At 41.4% G+C, this 10,773-nt stretch overlaps 1 protein-coding gene across 1 annotated transcript; it reads left to right on the plus strand.

Annotated features, from left to right (window-relative positions):
- Window positions 1-3,144: 3,144 nt before the first annotated feature.
- krr1 (KRR1, small subunit processome component homolog) lies at window positions 3,145-10,629 on the plus strand. The gene is made up of 10 exons (XM_022748987.1): window positions 3,145-3,224; window positions 3,736-3,911; window positions 4,457-4,591; window positions 4,815-4,940; window positions 5,388-5,471; window positions 6,618-6,674; window positions 8,079-8,249; window positions 8,537-8,614; window positions 10,161-10,257; window positions 10,352-10,629. Exons 1-10 carry the CDS (start codon window positions 3,149-3,151, stop codon window positions 10,495-10,497), a joined length of 1,146 nt encoding a protein of 381 aa, XP_022604708.1. The 5' UTR covers window positions 3,145-3,148; the 3' UTR covers window positions 10,498-10,629.
- The last annotated feature ends 144 nt before the right edge of the window (window positions 10,630-10,773 follow it).

Genomic DNA, 10,773 nt, shown 5'->3' on the forward strand with positions numbered 1-10,773 from the left:
CATACATCAGAACCAGAGATTTGTTTGAGGACCAGCATGTGAGAAATGAGGATTCACTGTGATTCTTTTACAACACAAATTCTTCCCGTCTTGTGTTGCAGGCTCTCCTCCCTCTCCCTGGTGGAGTTCAACTCATCCCTGCAGCTGGTCCTGACCATGGGCCTGTACAGTGACGCGTCGTACACCCACAGTTACAGGGATGCCATAACCCTAAGTCTTGAAGACGCGCTGTTCCTCCAGGTGGACCTGCAGACTGACAACTCTTTTGCTTCAGACGTGCTGCTGCAGGTGGAGTCATGCTGGGCCACTGAGAGCACCGACCCACAGGACACTGTCCAGGGTGTTCTTCTGCAGGATGGGTATTCTTAAAATGTGACTCTGATGGACTGACTCGTCAGTTCAGTGTGAAGAGTGTTTGCTTTTGTAAACTGTAAGGTGGTGACCCAAAGCTCAAGTTAAACCTTTTTAAGTTGCTTTATAGTGAGTATTATATTTTAACAGCTTTAGCTGCGATGGTTGACAGTGATAATGAATGTGACCCTCTCTTTGCCCAAGCTGTCCTGTTGACAACACGTTCCACTGGCTCTCTGTTAACGGCCGGGCGCAGAGGAGCAGGTTTTCCATTCAGATGTTCACCATGCCCAAAGGGATGCCCCTCTATATTCACTGCCTGGCCAACATATGTGGGCATGATCAAGACTGTACCAAGGTAAACTTGAGGGGTCATTAGATCCAGTAATGATGTGCAATTGTCTCATTAACATATTGGCACCTGGTATTAATATGTGACGTGTAACATCTGTATTTGGGTATCCAATCCACAAGTCTTTGCATTTACACCTTGTATTAAAGAAGCTATTTTTAAGATTTGCTATCTCTATATAGCTAACGTTAGCGTTAACAGCTGTTTACTTACAGTCTAGAAGAAAATGCCACCACCTCCTAGATGTGGTGTGAACTATCTTATTACTTTTCAGTCACAATGCATTCTGGGTGCATTTACACCTACATTAACGCACGTCTTTATCAAGACAGGATGTCCTGGTACAGATCACATGTGAATGCCAGGTGTAAGTGAGGTCAAGCTGAACAGTTCCAGTATCATTACCTGGAGACAGCAACGTGACTTCTCGTGACCGTGACTTTTCGGATTAACTCCAGCAAATCTCTCAAAGATCTGTAGCTGTTATCTTCTTTTGTTATCCAAAGACAAAAATCATGTTATTGTCACATAATTTAGATGAAATTTGTTGGTGTTTTGCATGTTCTGACAGGCTAAGCAATCTTTGCTCAGAAGGGGAGAAACATTACACTGCCTCAATTCTTGTCAGAGTTCCTGGTCATATGATAGGATTATGTGATACTGTGTGGTTTAGTCCATTTTGTGTTTTAATGTCCTCCTGCCAACCCGTTCCCTGCTTTAAATATCCTAAGTTCCTCCTTTTTGCTTGTTGGTTGTGTTGCAGAATTGCAGCAGCCAGCAGCGCCCCAAGAGGTCAGTGAACCCTGTGGACAGAGAGGGGAAACGTGCTGCTGTAGTGTCTGCTGGACCCCTGGTGGTCAACACGAGAGTGAAGTCAGGAGTCCAACCGTCTTACTGTGAGTCTGTGTGTCCAGAACACTTTGTTTTTGGGTTATGAATGTCCACACAATTTATTGTGGTTTGTGAGAATTTTTTCCACTCAGCAAAAGTTGGAACAAGAGTAACTTCCTTTGCTTTTTCTCTTATTATATATTTCGATCATTGTATGTTTTAGTTTGATTCAAATAATGCTTTTTTTAAATAAAAAAAAAAAAAAAAAATCATTTTAAGTTAAGAATAATATTTCTTGATGCAATCTATCACTGATTTTTGTATCTTTAGATGATCATTATTATTTGATTTAAATTAGTGTATCGTATCCTGATAAAAACCCAAATCTCTCTCATACAGTTTGGTTATTATTATAATTCCTAACAAACATCTCACTGTCAGGTATCTATGTGCAATCTGAATACAGACTTGGTTAAATCACTTGTCTCCATCTCTTTCGCAGGGGCAGAGCACATGACAATGATCTGCATTGTGGCCGGATCAATAGGCTTCTTGGGAGTGACCGTACTCTCAGTGAGTGCAGCCAAAGCAATCATGACTTACTATGAACGGCTGCAATAAAATGCTTCAAACATCATTTATAAATGTCTTATGTCAGTACTTCAGACAGTTCACTGCTATACAAGGCAGAAATGACAGAATTCTTATGAAAATTATATTTATTTAACTTTTTTTTTTTTTTTTTTCTTCTCATGAATAACCTCCAGTAGGTGGATGCAGTCGTAGCACTCCACATGAAACAGTAAAGCTCAACGAGAGAAGAGCAGTAAGCTCGCAGCAATTTGAAAATTACACAACAGGATCATGCAGATGGCACCGCAATTATTATTTTGATGGAGATGATTCTTTTTGTTAGGATTTTTTATTTATTAATTTCCTTTTTTGTTTTTATATATGTATATTTATCGATCATTAGGGGAAATGTACAAGTAGTGGTAAAGGACTATTTCATAGGCATAGAATAGCAAGACTGAAATCATGGAATATACACTAAAGATCAAAAAGAGCACCTCTGTTTTTCCAGTAGTTACTGAAATGTACATGTTGTTTCTGAAATTAAAGCATAGAACAAATAAATGATAAAAAATGTAGGTCTATATAGCTCACTGCAGTGCTGTCAAAGACTGAAATGTATATTATCATTGGTGTTGGGCTGTGCTGACCATCATAACGGGAATAAAATATAACATTTTATTGAATAAATATCAATAAAGTGACAAATACTTATAATTATTGTATCTGAAGTATCAGGTTAACACGTTTGTGTTGAGTATTTTGTGGAAAACTCACAACCTTTAAAATCCTACTTTCATTAGCATCTGTACATGTTCCTAAAAGAAATCTTGTTATAATGAAATCCTGAGCAATTGTTTGTATTATAATGTATTATAATACATTAGAATGTATTATAACTCATGATGATAATACATATTATAGTGTTTTATAATTATAATACATCAATAGGTGGCAGCAATGCGGTGCAGTAGTTGAGTACCAACCATGCAACGCAAAGTCACACGAAGAAGAACGTCTGTGCGTCACTTCCGGGCAATAATGGCGTCCTCCACGACGGGAGACGGCGTGAGTGAAGCACAAACAGGGAAAAAATCGAAAAAGACTAAAAACCAAGGTGAGTTATTGATTCTTCTGAGGTGGAGGCACTTAACTGACACCGAGACATATATTCTCTGTGAGACGTGGCTGAATATTGTCGGCTAATTTGTTTGTTGTCATGTGGGTTGGAAAGCACGCAGGAGTGCACGTTAAGCTAACAAACGAGCGAGCTGTCTAAACATCTGCTGCATGTTTTTATCAATTAATCCCGAAAGTAAACGACAGGAAATAAACAGTTTAGACTCTCCAGGTTGTTCGGCTTTGTGGTTATTGTTGGTGTTAGCATTTCAAAAAGTAAACATGGACCATGTGCACAATAACTGCTTTAAATCAATCACCTCCAAATCTTCTCAAGTCTTTGTCTGAAAGCTGCAGTGCTCTGTACTGAATGACCGCAGTGCAGTATAACAAGGTGCTGGATTCTCAGGACCTACAATCTAGTGTATTGATTAATGCTGCTGACATTATTATGGAGGACACAGTGTCTGAGTCACAGGGAGGATGGTTCTGATGTCTGTGTCTTACAGTGGATGAATCTGATCTCCTGACTGTTCCCGATGGATGGAAGGAGCCGGGGTTCACCAGAGACGACAACCCCCGTGGTCTCCTGGAGGAGAGCAGCTTCGCCACCCTCTTCCCCAAGTACAGAGAAGCCTACCTGAAAGAGTGCTGGCCGCTAGTGGAGAAGGCTTGTGGAGAGGCAGTAAGTTCACTGAGTCTGAGTTTTCCCTCAACCACTATGAGATGAAGACAGACCACAAACCTTCAGAAACGAAATCAGTTGTATTGGACAAAATGCCTTTACATGCACTAAGAATTTGATTTCTTTGGTCGCTTATGCCGATCGATGAATAATATTTTAGTCTGATCTAAGTCATGTGATTATTGTTGACTTAAGTTTTACTCAACAAAAGTTAAAGATATTTAAATTCTAGTTTTTGAGCCATGCGGGATGAAGGAGGACTCAGACAAATGTTTCAAAAGTCTTTGAAATCAATTTAGTTAAGATATTGAAATTAAGTCTGAAAAGTAACATTTAACCTTTAATAATGTTTATATTTTAATCCTGACCTCACCACGTGTGGGTGTGGAAATAAAAACAGACCTGAACCTGGGAGGATTATGTCAGTACCCTCTGTCCTCCTCAGAGTCCGTTGCAGGCCTGTACTGTGTGTAGTTCAGGTATTGGTTGTGTGTTTGTTTCATGTTGTTTCAGTCCTGTGTGATGTTGATTTATGTTTCTCTCAGAACATAAAAGCCTCTCTGGACCTGATAGAGGGCAGCATTACGGTCTGCACCACTAAGAAAACCTTTGACCCGTACGCCATCGTCAGAGCCAGAGATCTCATCAAGCTGCTGGCCAGGAGTGTCCCATTTGAACAGGTACTGATCTCTGTGCTCACATACAGGAGGACACTGCTGTCGGTTGACTCTCTTGTTCATACTTCCCCTGGATATTACGCAGCGCATGGCATGTATAGATTTGGTTTTGTGCTGCTTTTCTTTGACAGATTCTTGGTGCTTGACGACCGCAGTAGCATCAGTGGTGGTTTCTGATTATCAGGTTATCTAACTGCCTGTTCATACTGTGTTTTTTTTCTTCCAGGCTGTGCGGATATTACAGGATGACATGGCGTGTGACATCATCAAAATCGGGACCCTGGTTAGGAACAGAGAGCGATTTGTGAAGAGAAGACAGCGGCTGATCGGCCCCAAGGGCTCCACCCTAAAGGTGAGCTTTCTGAATCATCATAAATTTTAAACCCAAATAAATTGAGAGAAATGAATCTGAACTGAACTGTGCAGACCTCCAGTAATGTCAAACAACATACACCAGAAAATTCATAGAAAGAAAGAAGATTGTTGGTAAATGATGCAGATCTGCTGCAGCCCGTCCCTCCACCAGGGTCAGTGCGACTTCCTTCAGCACTCTTTGTGTAATCCTGCTGACAAACAAACAGACCCAGTAAAAACATAATGTCCTTGGTGGAGGGAACAAAGCCTCAGTGTTGTGTTTACTGGGTTTGTTCACCGGACCGTGTCGGTGTCTGTCGTCGTGATGCTGCATTTTGTTGTAAATGCCTCCGGGTGGCAGCATTGCCTCTGATCAGCCACGGTATCCGAGTGCTTGTGGAACAATGTAACACTGTTAATGGACCGTCCTGTCTCTTCTCTCCAGGCGTTAGAGCTGTTAACCAACTGCTATGTGATGGTGCAGGGCAACACGGTGTCGGCCCTGGGGCCCTACAACGGCCTGAAGGAGGTAAGAACTTCAGAGACACAGAGGCAGCAGGTGATCATGAACCAAGAGTGACCACAAGTTGAAAAATGAACTTATGAAAATATTTCATTAACATCTCAGAACACTGTGTGTGTGTGTGTGTGTGTGTGTGTGTGTGTGTGTGTGTGTGTGTGTGTGTGTGTGTGTGTGTGTGTTACAAACTCCCCTCAGGTTTAATTAGGCTCTGTTGAGCTCAGATAGAGGTGAGGCCAAACCCTAATGAGCCCTGTTGGGACATGTGGGTGTTTGCAGCAGCAAATAGCAACAGGAGCCGGCAGCAAAGAGAGAAGAGCTCGTGGGTACAGAGGCCCAAAAAGTCCAGAACGAAATAAATAAATGATTATGAACTAATTCATAAATTATGTAAAATGTATGAATTAAACAATAATAAGAAATGATTAAAACTCAGTTCATTATTATTATACAACAACTGGTTAGCTCCTGTTAGCTACAACAGTGGTTCTCAAACTTTTTCACATCAAGAAACTGAGACAAATTAGACCACAGACCCCATCTGCTAAGATTTTTGCTTTGAGATGTTTTATTACAGAAGGTGTTTGACCGAAATAGTCACACATTCTGTCACTGTGTTATTTATGGATGGAACTGTAGAGAAAGTAAATGATTCCCCTTTTTTCTGGGGACACCCACGAACGCCCTCAAGGGCCCCTCGGCGTCCCCGGACCTCACTTTGAGAACCACTCAGCTAGAACAAAAATGTTGTTAAAATCAAATTTATGAATCAACTATCGAGCCACTGCTTTAAATGTCAGACACAGATTATGTTTTTATTGTGTTGTCAGAGACATTTTAAGTCTTATCTTATATTAACTTATCTTTATTTAGCTAACAAAGCTACACATGCTATCTGGCTAACTGGCTATCTCACCAGGCGAGGTTGCGCGCTTGTTGTATTACTCAGCGTCAAAGTGCACAGCCTGCAGGTCGGAGTCCATCCACATGTTTTTATGCACATTCTCAAAGAAACACTGGAAGCACCTCTGTTGTCGTCTGTGCTACTTGCAGCACGTTTCTGTATTTGGTTGTTTTTCTTCTCGTTCTCATGTGTTGAGCTCTCAGGGCCACCGTAAGCATTTGATTTTTTTTTATGTCTCCTCTGTTGTGCAGGTACGCAAAGTGGTGATGGACACAATGAAGAACATCCACCCCATCTACAACATTAAGGTACGTTGGAAATGACAGAAACCTGGCTGGTTGGAGGTTTGTGTCAGTCCACAGCTGTAGTACTGGACAGAATGCTTCTTGCCCAATGAAGATGTTTTCCATCCTTGTTCTCGATCTCCTGACTGAACTGAATCTCTCTGGGTTTGGACGCCAAGGTTGGCTCAACCTGGAGCTGAGGGCATGACAGAGGCACTTGTTCTGTTTCAGGTCCTAGTTTAATGACTAACAATCTGAGCCAGACACAATCTTTTTAAATCTGTTTCAGCAACACTGTGGAGCAGCCATAGTGTCTGACATGTTTGATAAATGACACAGGTTAGGATCATCAGTCTGAGGTACAGTTAGTGAACAGTCTCTACAAACAGCACTGAGCTGCTAGAGAATAGAGTCTTGCTGCAGGTAGACTGCATGATGCACAGAGACACTGTTCATCTTCAGTATTTTACATTAAGTCTAACCTCTTCACTCTTGATCTTTATGCTCACAAACAAACTACTGAATTATAAAGCATCAACTGAGTTTTTTTTTTTTTTAAACTTCAGAAACAAATGAATTAATGTTTTCAGGCCTGTTTTCCTGTCGGATTAAAGAATATCTGTTCAATTAAAATGAAGCTCTAATAGTTGTTTATTTATTTAGTGTGATAAACCCATTTTTTAGAAGCTTTGTTTTAAAACCAGAGTGGACACATGGAAAGACTCAAACAGCAAAACTATTCCACTGCTTTTTTTTATAATTTTCTATATCTGGTGCTGGTTATTATTGATCACTTTATTGTAAACTCTTTTGTCCCTGTCAGGATCTTGTAGGAAAGCTGACTCTGTTCCTCCAGTGATCTGATTGGTCAGTAGTTTGGCTCTTGACAGGTTTCGATCTGATCCTCTTAGTAAACCTGCACCGGAGCAGGTTAGGAGTTCAGCATAAGTTACCATGGTAATTTACCCTGGTCACAAGTGAACCACCGTCGTACGACTGAAAACCCAGAGTTAAACCTGAAGTGACCTCGATAACCTCAAATCCTGCTTCGTAGTGCAGACTTCTGGAGAGCCTGGTACCAACTGTTTCCCTGCTGCTTTTTACTGTCAGAGGAAATGGTTGTAAATGTCTCCCGGCACCAGTTTTATCAGTTGACAGTTTAAGAGGTTGAGAAACAGTTTAAGATGATAAGTTGATAAATGAATGCAGAGTTGGTTATACTTAAAGTGTCAAAGCTCCCAATAATAATCTTACTATTCACACTAAATGAAAGCACTTCAGTAGTGAGAGCCAGCAGTAAAGAAACTACTTTTCAGTGCAGACGGGGTCTTTAGTGTGACAGTGCATCACCATCAATGTGTCATATTTTTCCTGCTTTTATTTCCCCCGCTCCACCCCCACCTGTTTCTACATCCTCTGACTGTTCAGACGCTGATGATCAAACGGGAGCTGTCCAAAGACCCCGACCTGCGGGTGCAGAGCTGGGAACGCTTCCTGCCCAAGTTCCGCCACAAGAACCTGGCCAAGCGCAAAGAGCCCAAGAAGAAGAGCGTGAAGAAGGAGTACACGCCGTTCCCGCCAGCACAGCCAGAGAGCAAGGTCGGCAGAAGTTTGTTTCAAACTAAATGTCTGTGTAACTGCCTCAACATTGTCTATGGACAGTTTTAGTGATGCACACTTGGTCAGAGAAACTTTGTGTTGTATTATAAAAAAAAACCACATCAGGTATTTTAAAGGTCGTTATGATTAAAAGATGGAATTTAATGTAACTAACTAATAACGCAACCTAAAGGAAAGTTCCTTGTTATTGAGGCTGAGGACGAATCTGTATATCGAGACATTTAAAACAAACTTATTTTAACACTGATTGTAACTGATGTTTGCAGGTTGACAAAGAGCTGGCCACAGGAGAATTCTTCCTGCGTGAAAGTGTGAAAAGGAGGAAGAAGATGGAGGAGATTAAGGTGAGTCTGATTCAGTCACAGCGACGGTTCACATGACCGATACTACAGCAGCCAAGTCCAGCTGTCCTCAGACCAGGGGCCTGGTCCAGAAAATGGGTTTGACAGACTTTGATCTTAATCAGGTGATCAGAGTTATTATGCTACAGTTCCCCATGACAGTGAGTAAATAAAGAGCAGAGCCTCCAGTGGAGCCAGAAACATCAGTGTGGGACAATTCTCATTTATTAGTAACAAAACAGAAACAGTGACAGTTGGAGGAAAGAGTCGATAAGTGAACATGATTACATTTTATTCATTATTCAGCTGACTTGATTAGTGTTAATGGATGATTGACTGCTGGAATCCAACTGTTTGATCCATTAAATGCTTAAATACAGTTATTCAGCTTCACTGTCACAAGTCTGTAGATCTATGATAGATCATAGTCTGACTCAGTAACAGCCTCATGATCTTGGTGGTTGAAAAGCACCAGCAACATCAGGACTATATGCAGCCGTCATTCACAAACTCGCTTTTAAACTACATTTAGTCCAGTTTTTAAATGTTAGTCTGTTTTAACTATGACGGGAACATATCATCAGTGCGACCAATCACAACATGAGAAATGTTTCTAAAGCTTTTGACTTTGCAGTGATTAATGTTTCAGTGCAGACCAACTGACAGACACGGAGTCTGTTATAAAAACACAGTGTAGAGATTTTACTCTCTGATCTTCTCCTGACATAAACTTCTACAAACACTTCTGATAGTTGGAGTTATTCGACGTGGGGGCGTGTGATGTAGTTATCTCTGGTCAGTGTGTTACCTGCAGTAGATTCTGTTTAGAGAAGCAGCAGGAACACCGGTCCTGAAGCTGAGTGATGAGCTGCTGTGGACGGGGACATCTGCAAAACTGTGTTTTAGACTCTTCAATAAGATGTACACAGAAAAAAAGCTAATGTCAGTTGTCAGTCTATGATATATGTTGAATGTTTTCACCACTTTATCTGCCGTCAAACAGCCCTTTCCTTTGGAACTACATTTTCTCGACTGCTGAACTAACATACTCCTACGTACAAGCAAAGCTACGCTTAGCTCTGTCCGGCTCAAACAGCTGATCTGCGGAGTAATACGGTGTGTACCGTAGGTGCACATGTGTGTAGGAATACAGTAGTTTAATGGTTGAGAGAATATAGTTCTAAAGGAAAGGGCTGGTGAGGATATTCAAAATAAAGGGTACACTTCAACTTTAGATTAGTTTTTTTTCTGTGGCCATTTTTTAAAGTGGCTAAAATACGTTTTTGAGGTTGGGCCCCGTCCACAGCAGCTCATCACTCAGCTTCTGATCCGCACTGATCTGAATCTACTGCAAAAATGAACCAAACTATCACTTTAAAGTGATCTCTGTTTCTTTGCCTTCTTTTCTCTTTGAAGCTAGCAGATAGTTGATGATCTAATTCCAGGGAGCATTATAAAAATCTGACATTTCCAAAATCTGCAGAGTAAATACTAAAAGAGTTGCATCATATTCTGAGCAGTGATGACTGTGACTCTTCCTCTTTCTCAGGTCAAACAAGGAGAGGCTCTGACCAAGAAGCAGGAAGAGCGGAACAAAGCTTTCATTCCTCCTAAAGAGAAGCCTTTGATGAAGAAGACCAGTAAAGGTAATGACGTGACAAAACAAAGTAAATACGTCTGAAGCTGTGCTCTGTAATAACACAACTAACCCACATCCCACCCGTGTTGACTTTGTCACAGCTCCTGCAGACGGAAAGCTGGACATCAACGCCATCAAGGACAAAGTGAGAAAAGCCAAAACCAAGAAACTGGGGGCTCCACCAGTGAACCCAGCTCCTCCCACCAGCACCACAGACAAGAAGAAGAAGAACAAAACCAAAGGCTAACCACAGACTGACGCCTCCGCTGTTGTAATGTGACAGTAAAGACTCTGTAAGCGCGCGGGAAGACGGGACGTCGGACTGTGGATCAAAACCAATTCCAATACAAGCTGCCCCGGATGTTTTTATTGAACTACTCCTTTGAACAAACTCCTGTTTGTTTTCTGCTGTATATTCTGCTCTATCTGGAGACCAAGCGTGTTGAGCAGCAGTAGATTTCCCTCCCGTCTGTCGCTTTCTATGGATTCAGATCGTCCGGATTTTGTATGATCAGTATTTATA

Source organism: Seriola dumerili, unplaced genomic scaffold (assembly GCF_002260705.1).
Source record: "Seriola dumerili isolate Sdu_G_001 unplaced genomic scaffold, Sdu_1.0 BDQW01000138.1, whole genome shotgun sequence".
Lineage (NCBI taxonomy): Eukaryota > Metazoa > Chordata > Actinopteri > Carangiformes > Carangidae > Seriola > Seriola dumerili.